This window comes from Microplitis mediator, chromosome 6 (assembly GCF_029852145.1).
Source record: "Microplitis mediator isolate UGA2020A chromosome 6, iyMicMedi2.1, whole genome shotgun sequence".
Classification (NCBI taxonomy): Eukaryota; Metazoa; Arthropoda; class Insecta; order Hymenoptera; family Braconidae; genus Microplitis; species Microplitis mediator.
In genome coordinates, this window is record NC_079974.1 from 18,024,475 (window position 1) to 18,050,462 (window position 25,988).

The 25,988-nt window shown below is 31.5% G+C and overlaps 8 protein-coding genes across 13 annotated transcripts in view; 4 read left to right on the top strand and 4 right to left on the bottom strand.

Moving 5' to 3' along the window:
* LOC130669402 (O-glucosyltransferase rumi homolog) overlaps nt 1-1,714 on the bottom strand; it is a 30,144-nt gene extending 28,430 nt beyond the window's left edge. For 3 of the 5 annotated variants that reach the window (XR_008990178.1, XR_008990179.1, XM_057472295.1), the window contains exons 1-5: nt 1,384-1,713; nt 1,135-1,306; nt 870-1,071; nt 491-769; nt 189-421 (exon numbers count right to left, since the gene is read on the bottom strand). Coding sequence is in view for 1 of the 5 variants with exons in the window: in XM_057472295.1 (XP_057328278.1) it covers nt 189-421; nt 491-769; nt 870-1,071; nt 1,135-1,306; nt 1,384-1,510 (1,013 nt within the window). In the remaining 4 variants the exon portion in view is untranslated. Of the gene's footprint in view, nt 1-188; nt 422-490; nt 770-869; nt 1,072-1,134; nt 1,307-1,383 lie in introns of all 5 variants that reach the window. The other 2 variants (XR_008990181.1, XR_008990180.1) reach the window with 1 other exon arrangement.
* Nucleotides 1,715-2,071: 357 nt separating this feature from the next.
* On the top strand, nt 2,072-4,678 carry LOC130669403 (peroxisomal biogenesis factor 3). Its single transcript, XM_057472296.1, has 2 exons — nt 2,072-2,228; nt 2,694-4,678. Exon 2 carries the CDS (start codon nt 2,848-2,850, stop codon nt 3,940-3,942), a length of 1,095 nt encoding a protein of 364 aa, XP_057328279.1. The 5' UTR covers nt 2,072-2,228; nt 2,694-2,847; the 3' UTR covers nt 3,943-4,678.
* Nucleotides 4,679-4,829: 151 nt separating this feature from the next.
* LOC130669405 (DNA-directed RNA polymerase III subunit RPC10) lies at nt 4,830-6,351 on the top strand. The gene is made up of 2 exons (XM_057472298.1): nt 4,830-4,970; nt 5,916-6,351. The coding sequence occupies exon 2, from the start codon at nt 5,920-5,922 to the stop codon at nt 6,241-6,243; it is 324 nt and encodes a 107-aa protein (XP_057328281.1). The 5' UTR covers nt 4,830-4,970; nt 5,916-5,919; the 3' UTR covers nt 6,244-6,351.
* A 237-nt stretch (nt 6,352-6,588) lies between these two features.
* On the bottom strand, nt 6,589-10,711 carry LOC130669399 (cilium assembly protein DZIP1L). Of its 2 annotated transcripts, XM_057472288.1 has the most exons (3): nt 10,515-10,711; nt 10,201-10,434; nt 6,589-9,777 (listed from the first exon to the last, which is right to left on the bottom strand). In XM_057472288.1, the coding sequence occupies exons 2-3, from the start codon at nt 10,319-10,321 to the stop codon at nt 6,596-6,598; spliced, it is 3,303 nt and encodes a 1,100-aa protein (XP_057328271.1). In that variant the 5' UTR covers nt 10,322-10,434; nt 10,515-10,711; the 3' UTR covers nt 6,589-6,595. The 2 variants fall into 2 exon arrangements, with proteins under 2 accessions (XP_057328271.1, XP_057328272.1); XM_057472289.1 differs by lacking the exon at nt 10,515-10,711 and having other exon boundaries at nt 10,201-10,453.
* Nucleotides 10,712-10,759: 48 nt separating this feature from the next.
* Nucleotides 10,760-17,393, top strand: LOC130669398 (ATP-binding cassette subfamily C member 4). The gene is made up of 7 exons (XM_057472287.1): nt 10,760-10,896; nt 10,989-11,060; nt 11,142-11,297; nt 11,483-11,593; nt 12,130-12,261; nt 13,017-13,221; nt 13,286-17,393. The coding sequence occupies exons 3-7, from the start codon at nt 11,224-11,226 to the stop codon at nt 16,760-16,762; spliced, it is 3,999 nt and encodes a 1,332-aa protein (XP_057328270.1). The 5' UTR covers nt 10,760-10,896; nt 10,989-11,060; nt 11,142-11,223; the 3' UTR covers nt 16,763-17,393.
* A 527-nt stretch (nt 17,394-17,920) lies between these two features.
* LOC130669404 (DNA replication complex GINS protein SLD5) lies at nt 17,921-18,919 on the bottom strand. Its single transcript, XM_057472297.1, has 2 exons — nt 18,808-18,919; nt 17,921-18,734 (listed from the first exon to the last, which is right to left on the bottom strand). The coding sequence occupies exon 2, from the start codon at nt 18,687-18,689 to the stop codon at nt 18,039-18,041; it is 651 nt and encodes a 216-aa protein (XP_057328280.1). The 5' UTR covers nt 18,690-18,734; nt 18,808-18,919; the 3' UTR covers nt 17,921-18,038.
* Nucleotides 18,920-21,020: 2,101 nt separating this feature from the next.
* On the top strand, nt 21,021-23,384 carry LOC130670109 (rhodopsin). The gene is made up of 6 exons (XM_057473313.1): nt 21,021-21,203; nt 21,272-21,611; nt 21,686-21,933; nt 22,005-22,263; nt 22,335-22,501; nt 22,566-23,384. The coding sequence occupies exons 2-6, from the start codon at nt 21,279-21,281 to the stop codon at nt 22,690-22,692; spliced, it is 1,134 nt and encodes a 377-aa protein (XP_057329296.1). The 5' UTR covers nt 21,021-21,203; nt 21,272-21,278; the 3' UTR covers nt 22,693-23,384.
* A 677-nt stretch (nt 23,385-24,061) lies between these two features.
* On the bottom strand, nt 24,062-25,980 carry LOC130670108 (rhodopsin-like). The gene is made up of 4 exons (XM_057473312.1): nt 25,302-25,980; nt 25,134-25,240; nt 24,636-24,890; nt 24,062-24,573 (listed from the first exon to the last, which is right to left on the bottom strand). The coding sequence occupies exons 1-4, from the start codon at nt 25,792-25,794 to the stop codon at nt 24,187-24,189; spliced, it is 1,242 nt and encodes a 413-aa protein (XP_057329295.1). The 5' UTR covers nt 25,795-25,980; the 3' UTR covers nt 24,062-24,186.
* Nucleotides 25,981-25,988: the final 8 nt, after the last annotated feature.

The following is a 25,988-nucleotide window of genomic DNA, read 5'->3' on the forward strand; positions in this document are numbered from 1 at the left end:
TCAATAAAAAGGAAATAATTATTACGTAAATTATTTTTATTTCATTTTTAGCGAACGTTATTTTTCTACTGATATCGAGTGGAATTTTTTAAATGACATAGAAAATTTCGTTGAAGATAAAAATTATATAATTTGCGAGAGATCGCTTGTAAAAATAAAAATAAATTAAATTATTTTTTAAATCTTACTCTAGTTCTCGTTTACTCGCATCTTTGGGTACTGGAATATAATGGATCCAGGGTTTCATTGCCGAGTAGTAAAATTCAGTCCACTCGTCGCCCACATGGAAGACCAATGAGTTACATAAAAATAAATGCTTGTGTCTGAATGATGCCGCGACACCGCGATAATTAAATAAATATTTGAATTTACAATGATCTTCTAGCGAGACTTCTGGTGCTGGTGGTCTATGAAGTGTATCCTAAAAAATAAATAAATTTAAAGCCAAACCAACTAATAGAGTTTCTAAAAAATAAATTTAAATAAACACTTCATCAGATTTCCAAGCTTGATTCTTAGTATACTGAGCATCAACCAGTTCCGGATGATCCCGACTCAACAAAACTAAATTGTCACGCTCAGAACTTGTTCGCGAGCCACGAAAAAATCCCTGAGATTTTTTACTCTCCCAAGGATATTCCTGACTCGCTTTGTCTAAAGACTTCCTGTGCTGATCCCATCGACCTAGACCACGAGGATACAGTGAGATTGCAGGACCTCCTTCCCAGAAGGACCAGGCGGGATAAATGATGTCATAGTAATCCGGAGTCTAAAAAATATTTATATTATTTTATCATCTGCTTGAATTTATTTATTTTTTTTAAATTTAAATTAATGCGCGCGTTTTTTAATGAAGGTTTAAAAATTACTTTACTGAAAGAAAATATTGGAAGTGCTGTTCCAAAATGCCTACTTGATTGGGGATAGTCTCTGGTATTTATCAAAAACTCAGTGTCTGTCACATTATCAATTACTTTATAAATAAAATGCTCTATCCCAGCGCATCTTGATGGAAACATACAGTCTTTAGCTCTATATAATTTTCCATCAATTATCTGATAAATAGTCGCTCTAAAAAAAATAAATGACGTTTTTTTTTTTGGAATCCTCAAGGTAATTTATTTAAATAATTACCTAGATAATGAATAATCAATTAATTTTTTGCTGATACGATCTGATTTAAATGATTTTAGATCTTGCTCGATAACGTCAGTAAAACAACCGCATTTTTTAGCTTTACATTCTTGATAATCATCCTCGGCTTGTGTTATTGCTGCATAATAATCTTTATAGTCGTTATTTAAATCTGTAAAAAAATTTTTTTATCAAAAATATATCAAAATTTAAGTGTAAATAAATAAATAAATTTTTTTGAGAGGTTACCTATCAATTCTTCAAGTTTTTTATCTTCAGAACATGACTTTTTGTCTATAGAACAAAATTCTTCCTCAGTATTAACGATAGTATTTAATGTTAATGATATTATTATTAAAAATTTATAAATAAACATGTTTACAAACTATCTAATACTGTAAATAAATACTTGTGACGTAAACTCAATTGTCAAGTCAGTTTGTTGTTGGTAAAATATGAGTGCTAATGTACTTTGCAGCTGAGACAATTTATTAATTTTAAATAAATAAATAAATTCAAATAATAAAATTTTAAAAAAGGCGCGTACGGATTTTTAAATTGCAAGTACGCATTTTTTAATTTTTTATTCGCTGCAGTTTAATTATTTATTCAAAAATTTAAAATAAATTTCAAAAAACTGCATTTACACATGAGTGTGAACGTAGCAGATGTGAGACAAATTTTAAATTACGAATTAATGAATTCAAAAATTAAATAGATGAAAATTTTAAAAACGCACATGCTGATTTTAAAATTTTATGAATGCGCATTTTTTAAATTTTGATTTACTATTCACTTATTTTCAAAATTTAAACAATGACAATTGTCAGCTACATTCACACTCATCATTTACAGTCATTGATAAAATAGGAATTTGTAATTCGATTGTCGATCTTCATAAATTACTATAATATCGTAATCTGTAATTTACTTAGGTTATAGGTTATATTATTTATATAGAAAACAGTGAATGTATACAATAAAGAAAGAATCCTTGAAATAATTGAAATATATATTAAAATTATTGTTACGCAACAATGAAAGTATTATTAAATATCACCTGTCAAATACAAAAGTAGCCTAGCATTTTTAAGGTAAATAATTAAACCAAAATAATTTATGATACTGAAGTAAGCCGATGTCTAATTTTTGGATTTTTTTATAAACGATGTTATAAAAAAAAAAAAACTCCAAAATTGCACCCGTAGATTTTTTAATTTTCTACATGTGCGTATTTTTAGTTTCTTTATTCATAAGTATGAGTGTAGCAGACACGAGACAATTTAAAAATTTAAATTTGAAATAAATAAATAATAAAATTGAACAAAAACACGCCTGCGGATCTTATATTTTTCTAAACACGCATTTTTAAATTTTTACTCAACTTACGTTTTACTTTTTTATTCTAATATTTAAAAACTGGCGTCAGCTACATTCACACCCATTCTTTTTTTTGTAATTGATGTTAAAAAAATATCCAATTTTTAATTGTCTCCTAAGCAGGATCACAATTTTTCATATTAAATTTAAATTTTATTAATTAAATATTTTTTTTGCAGGTTAGATTTTACCAATGATTCGAATGGTAAATTTGAAAATATATTTTTTACACGAGTATGATTTTGGCGCTCAATTATAGTGTCAATTATTATACACTTTTACTCTCCTAAAAATACCACCCGACTCTTATTTATAAAAATAATAAAAGTCAAAATGTTTGGGAGCATAAAGAATTTTATTCGAAGACACAGTCGCAAATTTGCTGTCTGCGGTTTAATTGCCAGCAGTTATATTATAATTTCAAGATACAGCCATCGTAAAATAATCGAATGGCACAAACAGGAAGTACAAAAAAGAGTATTAAATTCAAAACGTAAACAACATTATGAGTGTACAGAAAAATCTTGTGTTCAAGCGATTTACAATTTGGGCAGATGTATAAAAAACTCTGTGTTGAAATACATCAGCAGTCAAGAGATAATAGACAAATTGAAAGACGGTAATTGTGATAAAATTGCCTGTTGGAATGAATTGAAAGTAAACTCAATTTGCAAATCAGTTATTATAATTTATGCGGACATCATGGTTGTTCTGATAATGCAAATTCAATTGAATTTAATAAGCGCGCTGATGTTTGTTGATTCAAACAAAATGGAAGATGAGCGCGAGTTGAGAAGAATCCAGGAAAATTATTTGAATTTAAGTAATTACTTTATTGATGGCGGCATTAAACAGCTGAGTTTATTTATAAAACAAAAAGTTGAGCAAGTGCTCAAATCAATTTCATTGAAAGATAAATTTAATTTAAAAGAATTAGAACAAATTTACTTAGGCATCATGTCAAGTATATTGGCTGACAAGAATGGAGATCCTGTTAAAAATTTCCGGCAATATGTATTTCCACCGACGATAAATACTGAAAATAATAACAGATATAAAGAAATAATTAACGTGACATTAGATTTGCTAGATGGCCAAGAATTTCATAGTCTGATGCAGTCAAATGTTAGAAGCGGGTTTGTTTTGATGATTGATAAAATTTCAGAATCTTTTGACAAAGCGGTAAATAAAAATAGTGATAATTCTTCCTCGATGACAGAAGAAGTGGCAGAAAATTATCTTATAGTTCATAATTTAGAAAATTCAAAATTACCTATGGCCAAAATAATTCCAATAGTAAATAATTTGTTTCCGGATATTTCTGAGGGAAATGACATTCATGACACCTGGCTTAAATTTTTGATCGCTAATCATCAATTGAAATCTTTCGGTGCCAACATTTATGAAGCATTTAGTCCTTATCAATAATTAAAGCATGTAATTTTTTTTACGCAATGAAATAAAAATTCACCGATAGAATATTTATTATTTTTTCTACTGTTACATTCTGGGGTATTACTGCAGAATAATTAAAAATATAAATAATTTTATATTATTAACTTTAATGTTCAGGTTTGACATCATTAGGGTATCTATCGACCCCAGGCGTGCCCGTCGTCGATTATTAGTGATTAAGAATTTTTCAAGTATTTTATTAGGGTTGTATAATAAATGGTACACCAAACTCAATAAATTTAGGTATGTTTTAATTAATAATATTAATTATTGAGTCGTCAGTCAGTCAGTCAGTGACTTAGATGTTCGTCGGCTGACTGCCTGTTCTGTCTCCGCAAATCCAGTACAAAAAATTATAAAATTGTAAATCGTCCAACGTCGTATCTCAGGTTACCCTAGCGAACGTCCTCGAGGCCCGGGTCTCATGCCTCGTCATGAGTTTAGACTACGGGCCGCGACGGTGTTCGCGGAAATCGCTTATCTGCTGTAGTTACTCTGATGAAGAATTTTTCTTCACCAAAGTTTTATTATATATTACCAAAAGAAATTTTAAAATTTTATTTTAATATAATTAAAGCCAGAACGTAACTCTACTATCTATTAATTTAATTTATGTATAAAATGAATAAATTTGAAAGTAAAAATAAATAATGTATAGAAAATGTTTGAAATTTTTTTTATAGAATAAAATTTTGTAATAAATTTAAAAGTTGGTGTCATCGAAGGGATAATACGGAGGAAAAAGGACTGAAGTATTTTAATTAAATAAAAAAAAAGTGTCAATAATTGGGTCTCTTAATTTTGTGTACAATAATTTCAAATATGTACTCTGTTGGTAATTTATTTAAACTCATTTCCTATTTTTCCGTACTTACAAAGACATAACCTTCAAAAATTTCAACACATGGAAATTGAGAGGGTTGTTATGATCCAGTATTTTTAAAACAAACATCACAAATTTATTTTTTAAAAAGTCAACGAATTTAAATTTATCTATTACGGTAATTATAATTATTTATAATATTCAGTTATTTTTAAATAAATTTTTTCTGGAATATAAATCTATAAAAAATAATTTTTAAAAACACACCTGACAGTATTATTATTTTTTTTTTTTTATTAAATATCAAGTTAATTGCAGTCATCAGAGAAATAACAAAAATTTTACCCAAAGAAACTTTTAAAAATTTTATGACTATAAAGTTAGCAGACATTTAACAACATTTTGATTTTTTTTAACAAAAAAACAAATATTAAAAAAAATATTTTGAAAAATTGCATGTTTAGTTTATTAAATTTTCTACATGTGCATTTTTTTAGAAATATATTTTTTTTATTACTTTTCGATTTAAAGAAATTTATTTAAATTTAAAATGTCTGCTAACTTTACTGTCATAAAAATTTTTCACATGAATTTTTTTAAATTTTTGCCTGTCAGTATTTGACTGCTACCTTTCAGATGATACTGAAGTCAGCCAACGTCTAATTTTTTATCTTTTTTAAAAAGGATAAATTATGAGTGTGAATGTAGCAGACACGAGACAATTTATAAATTTGAAATAAATAAATTAAAATAATGAAATTGAAAAAAAATGCGCATGCCGATCTTGTATTTTTCTAAAGACGCATTTTTTAATTTTTACTCGACATACATTTTACTTTTTTATTCCAAAATTTAAAAAACTGCCAACTGTCAGCTACATTCACACTCATGATAAATTTAAAAAAAAATATTTAAAAAATCTGCATCTATAATTTTTTTAATTTTCTACACGTGCATATTTTACCCCGTTTTTTTTAGGTTTTTTTTTTGTAATCGATTTGTCGAAAAAATAAAAATCCAAAAATTGTTAATTCTCTGTTACCTTCAGGATCATTACCTCCAGCATCATGAAATTACATACGCTGTTTACCTGATGTATATTTATTAAAATTTTTTATTACAGAAAAATGTTGTTATTCTGTCCCACATGTGGAAACGCTCTTTTAATAGAAGAAGCATCACAAATGCGCCTCGAGTGTCCAACATGTCCGTATGTTTTTAACGTAAACCGTAAAATAGTAACAAGAAATTACCCACTACTCAAAGAAGTTGACAGTGTACTTGGTGGAGAAGAAGCTTGGAAGAATGTCGACGCAACAGATATAACTTGCCCTGAATGCAGTCATCCACGAGCTTATTTCCGTCAGCTTCAAACGCGATCCGCCGATGAGCCTATGACGATATTCTACAGGTGTTGTAATCCAGACTGCTCATTCAATTGGAAGGATTAATCTCCATTCTAATACTAAGTGCATACTATAAGTACAAGTAATCTTCTTTATTCAACAAAAATTATCTCCATGTACATAAATTATTTATAAAACTTTATAAAATGAAAACTAACGAGTTTTGTTTTATTTAGCAGTCACTATTTTTATTAAAAATAATTTTTGTACACACACTCAGTGACTTAGAAGGCACTTGACTATAAGTTTAAAATATTTTATAAAAAAATATTACCAAGTTAACGTAATAAATAATAAATTAATAAAATACAATTAAGTTTGCGCGATCAGGTCTCCGTAATAAATAAATAATTACCATAATTATTATCATATAAATAAATAAATAAATAAATAAGTCTTAATTTAAGCCAAGAATTTCATCAATATCTCTATCCAAATTATAATCTCTATCTGGAGATTTAATATCAGGAGAATTTGAACGAATTAATTTTTGATTTCTCGGTGCAGGTTGCGGAAGTTTTGTCACTTTATTTAAACTCTGGTCATTGCTTCTATCAAATGAATATCCTGTTGGTTGATGCGTTACTTGTTCATTTGAATAATTATTATCATGTAGATTTAAGTCTTTGGTAAACATGGCTTCAACAGCTCCGGCAGGTTTCCGTCTCGTAATACTCAATTGAGACTCTATTTTACGTGATATCTGAGCTATTTTTTCGCTCTGTGCTGTTTTTAATAAAATGTTTGAAGTATTTGTCGGTGTAATTATTTTACAATCGGATTTTTCTTCTGAAATACTTGAAATTTCATAATCACTTTCGCTCTCGTTGTCTTCTTCATTATCATCATCATCATTAGTAATTCTATTATTATTATTATTATTATTATTATTATTATTATTATTATTAGATGAAGAATTAGTAAATCCATTCAATTCTAATAATTTATCATTTTTTCCCGAAGTATCAGTCATTGATTCAAGATCAAATATGACTTTTTTCTTAACTAAACTACCAGTAGACCCGCTGGTTGATTTCAAAACACTTTTACTATTTTTAGGTGAATTAGGTAAACTAGACTCGCGTGGTTTTGCTATTGGACTAGACAAATCAGATATTGATGCACGATGACTAGGCAGTACATTTATTTCAGCTCTGTGAGGTGTCGATGCCACCAGAGATTTATTCAAATATGGAGATCTCAGAGGCGATTTAACTGGGGATGATTTGGCTTTGCCGAAATCTCTTAGATAATCTTTTATACTTTCATAGGAATGTGACAGTTGTTTAGAGTCTACTACTGTAGAGTCGGTAATGAAGTTGGACTTGGAAGTGACTTTGCTAGGACTAGGTGTGTATCTCTCGTGAGCAGGCGACATCAATTTATTGTCAGCAGCAACATCCCGACTTCCTCTTCTCTGAAACTGTCTCACCGGGTGTTTAAGTTCATTTTGACTCATCTTCTTAGGCAATAACTCAATATTTAATTTATTAGCGACACCTCTTTCAGGACTCATCACTTTAGATTTTAATTTGGGCACATGGGACTCTGGTGATTTATTACCTGACTGCGATTGATTACCGAAAGCCTTGATAGCCCGAGACTTAACGTTACTCATAAGTTTGTTCAGCGGAGATCTTCTATCACTCGCCTTTTTATCATCTTCTCGTTTGGGAAATTTGTTGTGAAGTTGGTACAAAATTTTACGACGGATTTCTTCAAACCTGGGTAACTTTCTCGACGTGAGGCCGCGGTGGTGCTTGACCATCTCGATCGACCGCCTGTAAGTTTCTTCGGAAATCTCATCGCATTCAGGATCAACACCCAGGTCCCGTAATTTTTGTTCGAAAGCTTCCCATATTTTTCTTTTAATATCTTCCTTCGAGTCCGTATCCTTCGTGCAAACTTTTTCTTCAGACTCTGTCGTCGTAGATCCTTCTGATCCACTTGATCCATCAGATTCATCAGTCTCAGACTCAGATTCTGACTGACTTCCTGAATTTTCAGTTTCCGAAGCACTCGTCCCAGAGTTAGATTCACTTTCCTCTTCACTCGTAACATCCATTCTATTTTTTTCAGTTTCTTTGGTACCATGACTAGTGACTGGGGCCTTAAAATTCCCTCTAATGTCAAATTTCTTATCAATAATACTCGGCTCATCTTTTTTATCTTCTTTAACTTCAGCGTCGACACTCCACCTATTAAAATTCATTTCATTCTCCGCAGATCTAATTCCCAAAACTCCTTTGCTATTTTTAAAACTCCCTCTCTGTTGATTTTTACCGGAAACGTTGTCATGAACATCAGCAGAAGTGACAAGTATCCTTTTAAATTTATTTATCGACGTCGGAGTTGAAACTTCATCAGATTTATCATCATCGCTATCAGACCTATCATCTTCATCAAGTTTACTAATTTTTAAATGATCAGATTCTTTGGACTTTTCAACGATACTGCTAACAAAGTTTCCAGCTCTTCGTCTCTGACGAGCTGGTGACATTTTCGGACTTAGAAATCTCCCACTGTCCATAGATCGCTCTTCCAGATCCTTAATTTTCTTTACGTAGTCATCTTTCATAAGATCTGCTGACTCTTGGGTGACTTTCAACTGATTAGATAAATTTTCAATATCTTTCGTATGCTGGCTCTCCAACTGATTTATTTTAGACTGCCAGTAATCTTCTTGAGCCTTCAATTTAACTTCTATACTCTCAATATTCGGCGTCGGTTTACTTGACAACTCCTGTATCTGATCACGCAGTCTCTGCATCTCATTCTCCTGGGACTTCAACAATTCTTTAAATTTCTCAGCATCATCATCAGCTTTCTGATGTTTTTTATCATCGACTTTTAAATTTCTTATCTCGCTAAATAACATTGAAGTTAAATTCGTTATTTCTTCCCGATATTTACGATGCTCCTCTTCTATTTTATCCTGATTATTATTTTTCGTAGCATCAGAATTTTTCTCACAATATTTATCTCTAAACTCAATACTGTCATACATTTTACTCGATTCATTTCTGACAATTCTTTCAGTCTGATTGAGTCTTTCTTTCAAAGTTTTTATTTCATTATGAAGTTTTTCAGTCTCTGCTTTGTACTGATCGTGTACCGGCGACAAAATAGACACCTGCGGTGAATTTGAATGCCGTCTATTGATATGTAAGTTTGTAAAAATAGCCGCTTTGAATGACTTCGGACAATAAGGACACTTGTGGATCTCTCCATGTGAATCGACCAATGTCTTCTCAAATAATTTATAATTATCACGCATTTTATCTTTCAATTCTTTGACTGAATCCTCAGCAGCAGCAAGACTTTTTTTTAACTTCACGTTGTCCTCAAGCTTTGAACGCAGCTCATCTTTTAATATAATTACGCTATGATCTAGATACTGCTTGCAGTAAAGTAAATACTCAACAGACAATTGGGCCAGTCGAAATAATTTAACAAAATTTGGGTCCAGTATTTTTATGTCGTACTCCGTTTCCAAATGATAGTCTACTACATTATTTATATTCTCATCTATTGTTGAAAAATCTCGTTCTCGTATCAATCGATCGATATCGATACCGCCTATTTAAAAAAAATATAATTATAAGTCATCAAATTAATCATTCCGTCCAGTTTTTGATATTTTATTTTATTTAAATTTTCCCGGTCAATTTAAATTTTAAATAAAAATTACTGTTATATTTGGTGTAGTAATAAAATACGGATGAATGAAAAATAAAATATTGAATAATATATGACTGTAAATATTGACATTGAGATAAGATTTAATCATTATTCAATTTGATATCATCAGCAAATATATGAATGAAATTGAAAGTAAACAACGCTATGATCGAAATTAAAACCGCGGAATTTTTTAATCGGCGATAATTTAATTCGCTTTTTCTTATTAAATTTAAATCTACAAGCAGCAAAACGTTATCAGTAATTTTCCAAGGATCAAAAACTGGGGCAACGATCTTGGAGTGTAAATTAAAGACTCACTTATCCGATTCCAATCGACTCGTACTTTATTGCGATGAGAATTGAAATAGAATCCAGATTCCCTAGCAAGTTTTGGAAAATCATGACACCAATTGGTACCAGCTCTCAGTGAAAATGCCATCTCCAGTAACTCATCAAACAATTTGAATCATTACAAAAATAATTAAAGCTTCTATTATTATTTACATAACCTCTTAACATTTCCACTTTTTTTTACCCCGTATTCACTGAAAACTAAAAATTCAAAATTAAACAAACGTCAATAAATATTTAAAAAAAAATTTATAACAAAAATATGATAAATTATTAAATACCCGAGGGACTTTTTAGTGATAAAATAATTTACTTATTAATTGTCCATAAATAAAAGGTTTGTTTTGACGTACGCGCACCTGGACAAAAGGACGCCAGTTTTAGTCAACTAATTATCTAATTATTTATTTTTTATACTTTATCTAAAAAAAATAACCAATGGCAGTTGACAACAGAACGATCAATAGTAAGTGACATTTAAAAATCATCTATTGTATTTTTTTTCTAATTATGAATAAATAAAATTTTTTTTTATTCAAATAAAAATTACTTTTTATTTTACATAAGTAGAAAAATTTTAAGTTTTTGAATTTGAATTATCGATGCTGTCAGCTGATTAAAAAAACATTATTTAGTCTCGGCAAATAAATGTGCAAAGATCAAGTAAGTATTATTTATATATACCTAAGTATATATAAATATATAAATATATGTATACAATTAAATATATCAAAGAAGGGATTTTATTATTTCAGTTCAGTAATCACGTAGTAGACCAGCAGTTCAAGTCATGAGCAGTCGGATACATATCGTCATGTATAACCCATGTAACATTTTTTATTGCTGATTAGATCATTCATATATATATACATACATATATATATTTTAATACTCATATGTGATAACAGAATTAAATTCATGAATAATATTCACGACGACGATTAAAAGTTTAATTGAAATCAATAATCTCGGATCAATAAGCGATAAGTGATGGACAGCAGCAAGAAATACGATAATCCAAATCCACGATTGACAGCTAATATTTTTAGTAAATTAATATTTTGGTAATTATTCGTTATTCAAATAATTATTCATTTATTTGTTCATTTATTTATTTATTTTGTAAGTGTAAAATTAATTAAACGCGAAAAAATTTTCTTGCCGAGTGATTTGCAAAAAAGCAATCGTGGTATTATTTTTTTACGGGTAATTAAGTTGTAATTAAATATTTATATAATGCATTCAACAGGTGGTTAAACCCATTGTTCTCTTATGGAAGAACTCATGATCTGCAGGCTAAAGATTTGCCAAATGTTTTACCTGACGACCGTAGCGAACTACTTGGAGATGTTCTCGAAAGGTAATTTTGGAAAATGCTTTTACTTGGGAATAGAGTAGAGTTTTTTTATTTTTTGCTTTCTTGTGGTCTTGCAAAATGTCTTCTTTAAAAATATCTGTTTTCCTCTAATTACTTTTCCTTATTATGAATCATTTAAGTCATATATATGTATATATATATGAAGAGTTTGATATATTCCATTAGCTTTTCTGTATAATTAACAATAGAGTACAATTTTTTACTGTTTATCGATGTATAGATTCTAAAAATATACATTGTAAGAAAAGGTCAGTTCAATTGACATTTGTTATCATGACATATTTATACATTTATGAAAACTAAATTGATGGCTTACATCAATATTTTATAGAAAATTTAATCTTTTATAAAAACAGCCTACCACTAAAATTACGTAAAAATTTTCTATCAATAATATATCTGCGTAATGCACATTAATTTTTTATTTAGATTTTTTAACTTACAAAAATCATATGAAAATTTTTTATCTCTGAATAAAATGTCAATAATTAAATTTTTTGTCTCATTATTTATTTTAGAAACTGGAAAAAAGAACAAGATACCGCGCGTGAAGAAAAAAGATCACCAAGATTATTCACAGCCCTACGAAGTACATACTTACTGCCATATTTATATTTTGGATTTTGGGTAGCTTTGTGTACTGCATTAAGGTAAGTAATTACAAATAAATTTTTTTTATCAATTAAAATTAAGTAAAAATGAGACTTATTATTTCCATGATACCAGTATCGAAACTTAAAGTTTCAGTAACTTTACAGTCAGTCGCTACAAGCGAATTTCAGTCGAATGCCTCGAAAACGTGTAAATTGTGAATGCCTTCAGTCAGCAGTCAGAAACAAACTTGTTTCGTCCCTTGGGAAGAATCACAGTATACTCCACACCAAGGGAGGAAAGTGGGACATTCCAACCCGCGATCTGTACCTGAAAGTTTAAATTTTTGCCTCTCATAATAGAACAGAACGACTTTCTTCCCTCTAAACAGGGCAGGAATTTAAACTTTCGGCGCAGGTATGATCAAAAATAATGTCTGTCCGCTGACTGAAGGCTTTCGCAACTTCAACTATGATACTTGTCATTTGTTTGATAGTAATTTCTGATCATTAGTTTACTAATGGTACCACTAGTTTTATAAAAAATACTTAGGCTAATAGTTAATGACACCTCTGGTTTTAATTGACTTGTTTCTGACTGCCTGCTACTGAAACTTTAAGTCCCAATGCAGGTAATCATGAAAAATCTAGAGTGTAACTCAGAATGAAACACGATTTCAGACTCCGGGTGATGTCCTCCAACTTCACCCTGGTCTGAAATCGTTTACTTTCATCCCTTGGCACACAATCTACCGCTAAAGTGATTATGTAATAAATAAACTTTCAAATATATGCACAACATTTATTTTTATCAGAATACTCCAACCGTTCGTAATGGGGCTTCTTATCTGGCACTTCGATCCACGATCCAATAGTTCGATTAGCAATGCTTACACATACGCAACAATCGTAATTTCCTTATCGTGTTTTATCGGTCTACTTGAGCACCACATGAATTCAAAACAAACCGAGTTTGGAATGCGCGTACGAGTCGCATGTTCATCATTGGTTTACCGAAAGGTACAACAAAAACACAAATAAATAAATATGTCATTATAAAATAATTAAACAATAATTTTTTCAGATGCTTAAATTATCAACCTCAGCCGCTAGTACGATAGCCGGTGGACAAATAATGAATTTGTTATCAAACGATGTATCAAGATTCGATTATTTATTTATGTTCCTTCATTATCTCTGGATACTTCCGTTCCAAGTTATAGCCACAGCATTTTTAATTTGGCAAAGCGTCAAAGTTGCCATACTAATTGGTATATTTTTTATGATACTACAAACTATACCACTGCAATTATATTTAAGTAAATGGACATACAAATTCCGTAATAAAATAGCTAAGCGTACTGATGAACGAGTACGTTTGATGACTGAAATAATAAATGGAATACAAGTTATAAAAATGTATACATGGGAAAAACCATTTCAACAATTGGTATCACTTGCCCGTAAATATGAAATAGACATACTGACAATAATGTCGTATTTAAGAGGCTTCAATTACGCGACATTTGTATTTACTGAACGAATAACACTTTATTTTACAATAATGGCGTATGTACTTGCTGGCAATACTCCATCTGCGGATATTGTATTTTCAATAGCACAGCATTTGAATAGACTGCAATTGACAATGGCAATTTATTGCCCACAAGCAATATCAGCAATCGCCGAATCTCTGGTATCAATAAAACGCTTGGAGAAATTTTTACTGTTACAAGACAATAAACCGCTGATGATATCATCATCACCTGCTGATAAATCCGTGGTAAAAATAAAAGACGGAAGTGCCTCGTGGGAAGAAAACTCAATTGCCAACACGTTGCACAACATTAATATTACAATAAATGCTGGACAATTGTGTGCCCTTATTGGTCCAGTTGGTGCTGGTAAAAGTTCGCTGTTGCAGTTAATTTTAGGTGAGCTACCTGCCAATCACGGACACGTGACAATTGGCGGACGTGTGTCGTATGCCTGTCAAGAGCCGTGGCTGTTCTCGGGCTCGGTGAGAAATAATATTTTATTTGGGCAGCCGTATGACGAGAGACGTTATCGTCAAGTGACGAAAGCTTGTGCCTTATTAAAAGACTTTGTACAACTACCTCAGGGAGACAAAACACTAGTCGGTGAACGTGGTGCTGCATTGAGTGGTGGACAGCAAGCGCGTATTAATTTAGCAAGAGCTGTTTATAGGGAGGCTGACATTTATTTGCTGGATGATCCACTGTCGGCTGTTGACACCCAAGTCGGAAAAAGTTTATTCGAAAATTGTATCAAGGGATTTTTAGGTAATAAAACACGTATACTAGTTACACATCAAGTCCAGTATTTGAAAGATGTTGACTTGATTGTCATGGTGAACAATGGAGTGATTGAGAAACAAGGCTCCTATGAAAGCTTCGACCAGCAGCATTTTAAACTGATGCATTCTAATAGCACTGAGGGATCGGAAAAGAGTTCGTCTGTTGACAGGGAGATTACGCCATCCACTGATACCTCTTACATGTCAAACGGACTCTCCGAAGACGAGAGCGAGGAGCCTGAAGAGACTCAGGAACTCATGGCTAAGGGTAACTTAAATAAAGCGCTGGTCTGGAAATATTTCAGAGCAGGCGGGTCGTTTGTTATGCTGCTCACCTGGTTGCTGTTTACGATCCTCGGGCAGATTGGGAGCAGCGGTTCTGATTACTGGGTCGCTTACTGGACTACGCAAGAAGAAATCAAATTTAGAATGCATGATAAATCATTTGCAAATGATACACTCGGTACTTTAGATGGAAACTCAACATCAGTTACTTCGGATAATGATACGAGTGTTGATCTACAAGATGCAATAAATCAAACGCTTTTAGCCAATCAAACTATGGCTGGTGATGAAGCCTTTTATGATAAAAATACGGCTCTGACAATATACGGGATTCTGATTGGGCTGTGCGTAATTATGATAACAGCCAGAAATTTAATGTTCTACAAAGTTTGTATGAATGCAAGTAAAAATTTGCACAATTCAATGTTTGCTTGTTTATTACAAGCGCCAATGAAGTTTTTCAATACCACCTCGTCGGGCAGGATATTAAACAGATTTTCAAAAGACATTGGGTGTGTCGACGAACAGTTACCAAAGTGTATGGTCGAGGCGATACAAATTTACGCGATAATGCTTGGAATATTTGTCCAAATAATAATCGTCCATTGGTGGATGGTTTTTTTTATAATTGTCATGATAATATTTTATTGGATAATTAAAAATATATATTTAGCAACAGCCCAAGATGTCAAGCGGCTTGAAGGTGTAGTCAAGAGTCCTGTTTTTACGCACGTAAGTTCATCAATGGCAGGACTGACGACCATCAGATCGGGAAATAGTCAGGAATTGGTACGAAAAGAGTTTGATTCTTATCAAGATGTGCACACAAGTGCGTTCTCAATGATTGTTTTCACGAGTGCCTGGTTCTCGTTGTGGCTGGACGCCGTTACGATAACATTCGTTGCCTGTACGATATACAGTTTTATTATAATAGACAATGAAAATACTTTTGCTGGGTCAGTTGGTCTAGTTGTGTCCCAAATTCTTATTCTTTGTGGCATGTGTCAGTTCGGAATAAGAACAACTGCCGAGGCGATGACACAGATGACAAGTGTAGAGAGAGTATTGCAGTTTACAAAACTTGATAAAGAAGGACCCTTTGAAAGTGACGTTAATCAAAAACCACCATCGACATGGCCCAGTCATGGACAAATTAAGTTTGATCATGTCTACTTGAAGTACAATGAAGATGATGCACCGGTACTTAAAGATTTGAATGTTACTTTTGATGCTGGAATTAAAGTGGGAATCGTCGGCCGCACTGGTGCTGGTAAATCCTCTTTAATTTCCGCGCTATTTAATTTAACAAAAGTCGATGGTAATATTTATATAGACGGTCTAAGTACAAATAAAATTGGCCTACATGATTTGAGAAGCAAATTATCGATAATACCTCAGGAGCCGATTCTTTTCTCGGCAACTCTACGGGATAATCTTGACCCGTTTCATGAGTACGATGACGCGAGTATCTGGTCAGCTTTAGAAGAAGTCGAATTAAAAAGTGCTGCCCCTTCGCTGGACTACATCGTCACTCAGGGTGGGAGTAACTTCAGCGCTGGTCAGCGGCAATTATTGTGCCTGGCACGTGCTATTGTGCGTAACAATAAAATTCTTATTATGGATGAAGCTACGGCCAATGTTGACCCTGCGACAGACGAGCTCATCCAGAAAACTATTAGAAATAAATTTAAAAATTGTACTGTACTAACAATCGCTCATCGTCTCAATACGATCATGGACAGTGATCGGGTACTGGTGATGGATAGTGGAAGGATCGTTGAATTCGATCATCCTCATTTATTATTACAGAACCAGGATGGATACTTTAGTCGAATGCTTAAGGAAACTGGAAGAGCGATGAATGATAAATTAAAATTAATATCACAGGAAACTTACAATAGAAACTTCACTGCCGATGAACCGCCGCCTCACTTAGTCAATGGAACACCAAAGTCATAAGTCCATTTTTTTTAAGTTTTACTCTCCGTATATTTTTTTTTTAATTTTACTTATTCTTATACTTACAGTACTTATTTAATTACTTACTTTTTCTAAATATTTTCACATTATCAAGACTCATTTTTTTTTAAACTCAAGTACAATTTAAATTATTAGTAATTATTCAATCAGTTCTATATATTTTTGGGTAAAAAATATTTACTGTGATAATGAGAGCAGCAGACAACTGAAAATTTAATATTTTTTAATAAACAAAGTAAATATTTATAGAAAATTTTTACGTCTGCTATTTTTAGTGTCATTATTTTTTTTTTTTCGTTGCAACTTTTAAAATTTCAAATAACTTCTCATGGATCTGAATCAGCGTCAGAAAATTTAAAAATAAAAAATACTTTGAACTGATTTGCGTAATTACTAAATTAATTATCCCTCACATTCGTCAATTTAAACGAACAATTTTTTTCTTAAGACAATAATACTTAAAAAAACATTACAAATATATATTTATATAAAGAAACCCCCAATTATTGACAGAATAACAAATATATTAGATATTATATATCTGTATATATATAATTTATTTATTATTTTTAATATTGATAATAGATTATCAATAAAATGTACCAGTTACTGATATCACAAATTTTTGTTTTCTTTCTTTTATAATTTAAAAAAAAATATAAGTCAATTTTCTAGACTTATATATTCCAAAGATTATATTTAAATATTTATAACTTTTAAAAATGTTAAAGAGTAAATATTTAAATAAAATTGTCAATAATTGGGTCTTTAACTTAAATATTTTAAAATAAAAGTACCAATTTTTATACAATACTCGGTGATCTAAATAGATTTAATATTAATATTAATAATATATATTTTTTGAGTTACTTATTATATAAATCACTAAGCTCTCTTGTACTTATAAGTAATTATTTTTTTTAAGACACAAAAATAATATATTTATAAAAACAGTTTATAAATATAAATGTAAATTTTTTATTATTAAATACACAATAGTTTAATATAAAAATAGTAATTTATATGATACTGAAGTTAGCAGACATTTTAAAATTTTTGAATTTTCGTATTTCAACAAATCAATTTCAAAAAAATAATATAAAAATATGCACATGTAGAAAATTTAAAAAACTACAGGTGCAATTTTGTCAAATACTTTTTTTTTATGTTTTATCGTTTAAAAAAAAAATTCAAAAATTATTAGACGTCTGCTAACTGCAGTATCATTAATTTATACCTTATGCACTTGTTATTACTAAAGTAATTTAACAGAACCATCTTTGACTAAATGCGCGATAGCCTTATACTGGACAAGGTGCTGAGATCCTTCTGCAATATTTAATTCTTCATCAGTTCCCGGTATTATCACACCCTCGACAGTTTTATTTGCGCGAATAAACACGTGGGAATTCAAATTGGGCTTGACAGTCAACTTATCAATCTCCAGTTCTTGAAAAGTTCCCGGTAAATGCTGCAGAACGATGCTCTTTAAAAGTGTCTCCATGTTCATGGCCCAGTCTCTAGCAAATTTTAACTCAGCGTCTGATAAATAGCGATCGTTTTCGCTGCGTTTCGCTTCTTCTTTGATGATATCGATAGCATATAATTCTATTTTTTCTAACCGCGTTCTTAGATAACTAGATATTAGATATCTGATGCGATCTATCTCCATTTTATGAATCGTGACACGCAAGTCGTCTTTAGGAAGAGGTTCAATATTTTTTTCCATGCAAGTTATGTGATGGAGAAGACAGTCTACGTGATCGGACATGTGTTTCAAAATTTCTGGTGCTGACTTTTCGTTCTGCCATGCCTGGGTAATTTCCTCCAGTACTTCTGATACTGTTTTAGGAGTGGATTCATCATCATCTGACTCCATTAATTCTTCTTGATTACTTTCTGACATTTTTATTGTTTTTTAAATTAATTAATTAATTACTCGAACTTTTATCTAAAATTCAACAGCAAAATTTTTAATTTTAATTTGATAATTAATTTAAATAAATAATTTATCAATTTCTTACCGATCTACAAGTGGTTCCTCTTTGATATATAGGTTATATTTATTATTTTTCCCGCGAAAATTATTTTTGAATGACTATCGATTTTTAAAAATAATCGATACATCGACAATATGGCGCTTTGTAAAAAATAAATCGACATGAAATTAATTTTTTTTTTAATAAAAATTATGAGCGTCAATGTACCCGACAATTAGCAATTTTTAAAATTTTTAAATAAATAAATGAAATTTGAATGGAATAAAAATTAAAAAATGCGAATTTAAAAAATTGAAAAATCTGTACGCGCATTTTTCAATTTTATTATTTTAATTAATTTTTTAAAGTTTATAAATTGTCTTATATCATGATCCTGAAGTTAGCAGGTATTTCAAAATTTTTGAATTTTTGGATTTCAACAAATCAATTGCAAAAAATAAAATAAAAGTATGCACACGTAGAAAATTTAGAAAACTACAGGTGCAATTTTTTAAAACATTTTTTTTTTTTATGTTTTATCGTCTAAAAAAAAATCCAAAAATTATTAGACGTCTGCTAACGTCAGTATCATCTCATATCGCGTGCCAAGTGCCAAAAGGGCGTATTACAGCAGTTAGATAGGGTTCCATGCCAAAAGGACGTATAAAAATTTTTTTTTGCCATTCCTTTGGAATCGCTCAAAACGTAAAGATCTGCAGAAAAAAAAATTTTTGACTTACTAACGTCAAAAAGGCGTATAAAAAAATCAGGATTTTTAAAAATTCCGAAAAACAGTCTTTAAAATTGTCCGGGGAAGATTTGTATGAAAAAAAATTTTGAAAAAGTAAACATTTTCGATGGTAGTAACTTTAATTTTTCATCATCTTGTACAGTCCAATGTAATTAAAATAATCATCAACTTTAATTTCTAATCAACTAGGAAATTCCCAAATAATTAATAATTATAAGCTAGAGATAATAAAGTTCAATATTCGTTCTTATATTCAACGCCATGCGGAGCGTATGGTGGAGAACTAGTATTTGAGACATACGCCTTTTTGGCTTTGGAAATTTTTTCTTCATTTTTAGACTTAAAACATGTCTACAAAACGATTGGCACAAAAAAAAAATTATACGCCTTTTTGGCATTTGGCACGCGATATCCGCTACGTTCTCAATTATTTGAAAATTTATTTAAAAATAATAAATATCAGAATCGATTGATCATAAGCTTTAATTTGATACTTCACATGTAGTTTCATTAAAAAAAACTAAAAAACGGTCGACCTCGCGGGCCAGCCCCGAAACTTCCGCTCAAAAAAAGTTGCGAATTCGAAAATTTTAAAATAATCAATAGGGATCTTTTTTAAAAATTTTGCTCATGATTATGCCCGATAAATTAAATTTTCTTTCCGAAATTAATAGAAATGATCAAGATGTCACGTGAATTTTAAATTAAACCAGCGAGTAAATATCAGAAACATCCGAAAAAAATATCAGAAACATTGCAATGATTCCTCGAAATTCTTGATGACGATATTATTCAAACTAACGAACTGATTGCGATAATTAATGTAGCGGTCATCAAAAACTACGAAGCCTAAAAACCAGTATGAGATTCGGAACATGAGGAATTACAATCCGCTATCACTAAAAATGAACACTTCAAGTTTTAAAAAGCAACAAATCCCTCAAACTGTAAAAAAAAACATAATTACGTATTTATAAAAATAATTATTCATACTATTAAAGTTCAAGGACAAACTTATAATAATTTCAAAGTATTTTTTAAGCTACTTAACTTAAAGTCCGTCTATGAAACCATATAATGTGATATAATTAATAATTATAACAAGAAATAATTAATAAATAATATTCATTTGCTAACGTATTTCATGATTGTAAAAAAAAAAAATGATTAAAAACAAGTATAGAGTGAGTATTTGAAGTAAAACGGATTAAATGTAGTTATCAAGTGATCTTGATCTTGTTCTTGAGGAAATAATAAATTTCTTATTTATTTTCTTTAATAAAATATACGAATTTATCTAGACTATAGTTGTTGATTAAATTATAAGGTTTCAGTTTGGAGCACGCAAGGTGTCCTCAGGTATTCTTAAGTCCTCTTTAACTCAATAAACAATGTCTTAAGACTATTTGGAGACTTATACGTAAGTTAAAGTACATATATTTACAAGCGAGGATACCGAGGGGGGTGTTAACGTTAAACCTGGGGGTACAAATTGTCAGTACTTGTTGGACTAGCGTCTAATATTTAAAGAGAACTCGGACCGACAGGACGAGCTGCATCTGACAGTGGGCCATCAGCTCCGTCTTCCTTACCAATAATCCTCTCGCTAAATTTGTGCGCCCGTGCTTTAACACAACACTTGGATTAGTCTGTCTAGTTACAATTTTTTCCAAGAATTTTAAAACTAAAAGTAAGTATCAAAAGTTTATAAGCTGCCACAGATAAAGTGTTAAATTTTTTTTAATTTTTGTTACTTAGTTCAAAGATGACAGTGTTAACGGGTCCCAGTTTTGCCGCATATGGCAGCGGCGGTGGTTGGTCACGTGGATCTGGCAATCAAACGGTAGTCGACAAAGTCCTACCGGAGATGATGCACCTGGTTGACGCCCACTGGTATCAATTCCCACCGATGAATCCACTATGGCACGCGATCCTCGGGTTGGTAATCGGTTGTCTTGGTATCGTATCCGTTATCGGCAATGGAATGGTTGTCTTTATCTTTACATCGACTAAAAGTTTACGAACACCCAGCAATCTACTGGTTGTCAACCTCGCTTTCGCAGACTTTTTAATGATGTTCTGCATGGCACCACCCATGGTATGCCTCCATCATCCATCACCAAAAATACCTAATTGTTACAAATAAACTAAACTAAATTATTTACTTATCAGATCGTCAATTGCATCTACGAAACCTGGGTCTTTGGTCCACTGATGTGCCAACTATATGCCTGTGCTGGATCCCTATTCGGATGTACCTCTATTTGGTCAATGACAGCGATTGCATTCGACAGATACAATGTTATTGTTAAGGGTTTATCTGGTAAACCGCTGACTGTTGGCGGCGCACTATTGCGTATACTAGGAATCTGGCTTTTCTGCCTTGCATGGACTGTTTTCCCGCTCTTCGGGTGGAACAGGTAAAAAATAACTGACTAATTAATAAATAAATTAAATGACAATACTGATAGATAAGTAAATAAAATTACAGATATGTACCTGAAGGCAACATGACTGCGTGTGGTACCGACTACATCACCAAGGACTGGTTCTCCCGGTCATACATATTAGCATACTCGGTGTTTGTCTACTTCTTGCCGCTCTTTCTAATTATCTACAGTTACTACTTCATTATCGCGGCGGTATCTGCCCACGAGAAAAACATGCGTGAGCAGGCGAAGAAAATGAACGTCGCATCATTGAGATCACAGGAAAACCAGAACCAAAGTGCGGAATGCAAACTTGCTAAGGTAATTAATTAGTGATTAATTTATCTAAACAAGTAACCAGGAAATATGACTAATTGATTAATTAATTACAGGTTGCTTTAACAACAATTTCCCTGTGGTTCATGGCTTGGACGCCATACCTGGTGATCAATTACGCGGGTGTCTTTGAGAGTGCGACTATCAGTCCACTTTTCACTATCTGGGGGTCTGTGTTTGCTAAAGCCAATGCTGTCTACAATCCTATCGTCTATGGTATCAGGTAATTATTTATTTATTATTAATTGAATGATTGATTGATAATTAATATCTATTATTTATTTTAGTCACCCCAAATATCGTGCGGCATTATTCGCACGATTCCCATCGTTGGCTTGCTCAGATAATTCCAGTGGAGGTGATGCTGTTTCAACAGCGACCACCGTCACTGAAGGAGAGAAAGCAAATGCATAAAATAAATACAATTAATTAAATTGAGGAAGTTCAATAAATATTGGAAATAATTTTAAAAAAAAATTAATTATTAAATTAAACGGAAAACTCGCAAGGAATAAAAACTCTATAAGAGTTTATAATTTAAAATAATTATCTGGATAATTATATTTTTTAATAATTAAGAATTGTATATATTTTGTGTAATTATAAAGTGTAAGATGATTTATATTCAGAATTCAGGGAAAGTGCCGATCATCTAAAATAATTAAATAATTTAAAAAAATAAAAACGTTTCCGTTTTTGTGAGGGTTCCGTTTTACTTGTGATAAATTTTTATAAAATGATGATCTGCACTTTTCACCATCAGACATCAGTATATAATAAATAATTATTTATTATTATTGGGCATGTGTACCAGTGAGCGTTGAATTAAATTGAAAAAATATAAATTCATAATCGTCATGAGTTTACGATTTTTTTTTTTGCACCACAACTAAAATCGTTTATCACTTGTGCGATACAATGGATTATAAAAATATTTTTTCTCGTTAATCTTAATGTGAACTGATGATTATACACTTGGTAAATCCTTACTGTTATGTGGCTTCATTGTAAGACAATTTAAGCGAATGTTCACGAGCCTCAACAACTGGCAATATTGTATCTGTCGTTGATTTTTTATTGTTAAATAAACCCTTCAGGCAAAATAATCTATTTTTAATATTTTAAAAATCCTTTATATAGTAATTATTAATTAACAAAATTAATTAGAGTATTTATAATTAAGAATGACAAGTAAAAATATCACAGTATGTAAAAAGAAATTAAACAAGAAATAGGGGAGGAAAATTAGGGGAGAGACAAGAAACTGAAAGGAGAAATTAAAGATCAGGACAAGAATGGGCGGCAAAATTAGCAGATCAAAGAGCAAAGGATTTAAAGAACAGAAACATGATGCAGAATATGTAAAAATGAGGAAGAAGACCTGTGCCATGTTCTGGAATGTAAGAAAAAGGAAAAAATGGAAGCAGAGCTAGTAGAAGAAATGAAGAAAATTATTTTGGAAGTGGAAGGAGGAAGTACTTATGAAAAAGTAATAAATATATTTGAAGGAGAGACAAATGTGATACTAATTAATTACATTAGACAGGGTGGAAAAATTACAAAGAGAATTATGAAGCAGAAGAAGGGATAACTGACGATGAGAATTATGATTTTCAGACAAAACCAAAGTACAGTCAGAAAGCAGATGTCGGGTAGCATCAACAAGATGGTTTATAAATTCTAATTTATAAAATACATTTATCTCGTTTTATAAAGAATGTTAAAAACTGTAAAAAACTGCAAAGTTGTACAGATGGGAAATAAAAATTTATTTATTTATTTATTTAATTAATAATAATTATATGCAGGGTATGAATAAAAATATTAAAATTGGGAAATAAAATATTTATTTTTTAAGGACAATTATTTATTTTTGTACAAGCTGATAATTTGTTAATCAGTCGTTATTCAAGCGTCAGTTTTAGCTGAAGCAGTATCGCTGGTTTTTGGTGCTGGTGGGGCTCCGATACCCAGACACGGTAATTTTTCATGAAGAGCAGCGCGATACTTTGGATGACTAGTTGCGTAGACAAGTGGATTGTAACATGCATTAGTTTTAGAGAACAGAGAGCCCCAGATTGTGAAGAGTGGAGATAAGAATGATGCCTCGAAGACACCGGCGTAATTAATTACTAGGTACGGCGTCCATGCCATGAACCAGAGCGATACTGTAGTGAGAGCTACCTTTGCTAATTTAGCTTCAGCACTAGGTCCTTCTTGCTCTCCGCTACGGAGAGACGCGACGTTCATTTTCTTAGCTTGCTCTCTCATTCCTCTTTCATGGGCCGCTACAGCCTGAGTAAATAATTACATTGTAATTTTGTTGATGATTAAATATTTAATTACTAGATACTTACTGACACAATGAACCAGTAGCAGTAAATAATTGTGAAGAGCGGAGTGTAATAGACGAATACAGAATAAACTAAAATGTATGATCTTGACACCCAGTCTTTTGTCAAATAATCAGTTCCACATGATGTCATATTACCTTCCGGTACGTATCTATTCCATCCGAATAGTGGAAGAAGTGACCAAGCGAGAGCTAATATCCAGACAACTGAGACTTGAATTATTGCTCTGGGGATTGTCAATGGCGTACCGGACATACCCTGATTAAAAATGATAAAATTAATATTTTAAAATAAATAAATAAATATAATAAAAGCCCTATTTATTGGTAATACAAAAAATAACGCAGACGTTATAATTTATTTAATATGAAGACTCAATTAATTTTTGAAAAATTTATGGTAATAATATTTAAGAAAGTTAAGTAAATAATTGATACCCTGTCAATAATTGGGTGTAATAATTAATTTATAAATAATTATTAGTAATTAAAATAAATTTACCTTAACAATAACATTGTATCGATCATATGTGATCAGTACCATCGTCCAAATTGATACACATCCGCACAATGAACCGAACATCGCATAAATATCACACATCAGTGTTCCTAAAATAATTTAAAATAATAAATAAGCTACACTATATATTTAAAAAAAAAAAAAACTCACCAAGTATCCAAGTCTCGAACCAACAATTAACGACCATAGGCGGTGACATGATGACCATCATCAAGAAGTCCGAGAACGCGAGATTTACAACAAGAATATTGTTGGGTGTCCTCAGAGAAGGGGTGATTAAAAAAATATAGACGACACAGCCATTGCCGGTCCAGCCGAGTATTCCAATGACGATCATCACTATCCCAAGTGTTTTGTGCCATATGTGGTGCATCGGCGGATACTGGTACCAGTGGGGATCGACCAAATGTAGCATCTCCTCGGGCACTTTGTCCGCGACAGTTTGATTGCTGTATCGCATCCACTGTTTAGCGGCATGTGGTCCCATTGACAGAGCAGCGTGTGATATCAATGCAGCTCCTGACAAAGGCAACGCTTCCACTGAAGCGGTCGTGGTGATCAGTGTTGGTATCGAAGTTGATACCGAGTCCATCGTTGACGTCACATTATTTAGCACTGACTCCAATACCAAAGTCGTATCCATCCTTCAGTTAATGTGTCCTCTATCACTGGAAATACTCCGTGATTACTTTTTTTTAAATTTTTAGGTCATGAATACTTTGGTACTGATCCGGTGCGCAGCACAATCAGCGGAGGTTGATGCGAGCTTTTATAAACCACTGAAGCCGATGAAAAATTTTAATATCGTATTTAATATTCAAATAAAGTATAATTTTA

What these genes read in the sequence shown, in the direction of transcription:
- LOC130669403 (XM_057472296.1), top strand. Translation starts at nt 2,848, where the DNA reads ATGTTTGGGAGCATAAAGAATTTTATTCGAAGACACAGTCGCAAATTT.
- LOC130669405 (XM_057472298.1), top strand. Translation starts at nt 5,920, where the DNA reads ATGTTGTTATTCTGTCCCACATGTGGAAACGCTCTTTTAATAGAAGAA.
- LOC130669399 (XM_057472288.1), bottom strand. Translation starts at nt 10,321, where the DNA reads ATGGCATTTTCACTGAGAGCTGGTACCAATTGGTGTCATGATTTTCCA. An exon ending in AGTCGATTGGAATCGGATAA is followed by an intron (nt 9,778 to 10,200) that starts GTGAGTCTTTAA and finishes TTTTTTAAATAG; the next exon opens with GCGGTATCGATATCGATCGA.
- LOC130669398 (XM_057472287.1), top strand. Translation starts at nt 11,224, where the DNA reads ATGGACAGCAGCAAGAAATACGATAATCCAAATCCACGATTGACAGCT. An exon ending in CTTGGAGATGTTCTCGAAAG is followed by an intron (nt 11,594 to 12,129) that starts GTAATTTTGGAA and finishes TATTTATTTTAG; the next exon opens with AAACTGGAAAAAAGAACAAG. An exon ending in GCTTTGTGTACTGCATTAAG is followed by an intron (nt 12,262 to 13,016) that starts GTAAGTAATTAC and finishes TATTTTTATCAG; the next exon opens with AATACTCCAACCGTTCGTAA.
- LOC130669404 (XM_057472297.1), bottom strand. Translation starts at nt 18,689, where the DNA reads ATGTCAGAAAGTAATCAAGAAGAATTAATGGAGTCAGATGATGATGAA.
- LOC130670109 (XM_057473313.1), top strand. Translation starts at nt 21,279, where the DNA reads ATGACAGTGTTAACGGGTCCCAGTTTTGCCGCATATGGCAGCGGCGGT. An exon ending in TCTGCATGGCACCACCCATG is followed by an intron (nt 21,612 to 21,685) that starts GTATGCCTCCAT and finishes TTTACTTATCAG; the next exon opens with ATCGTCAATTGCATCTACGA. An exon ending in CGGAATGCAAACTTGCTAAG is followed by an intron (nt 22,264 to 22,334) that starts GTAATTAATTAG and finishes AATTAATTACAG; the next exon opens with GTTGCTTTAACAACAATTTC.
- LOC130670108 (XM_057473312.1), bottom strand. Translation starts at nt 25,794, where the DNA reads ATGGATACGACTTTGGTATTGGAGTCAGTGCTAAATAATGTGACGTCA. An exon ending in GTTCGAGACTTGGATACTTG is followed by an intron (nt 25,241 to 25,301) that starts GTGAGTTTTTTT and finishes AAATTATTTTAG; the next exon opens with GAACACTGATGTGTGATATT. An exon ending in GATACAATGTTATTGTTAAG is followed by an intron (nt 24,891 to 25,133) that starts GTAAATTTATTT and finishes ATTTTTAATCAG; the next exon opens with GGTATGTCCGGTACGCCATT.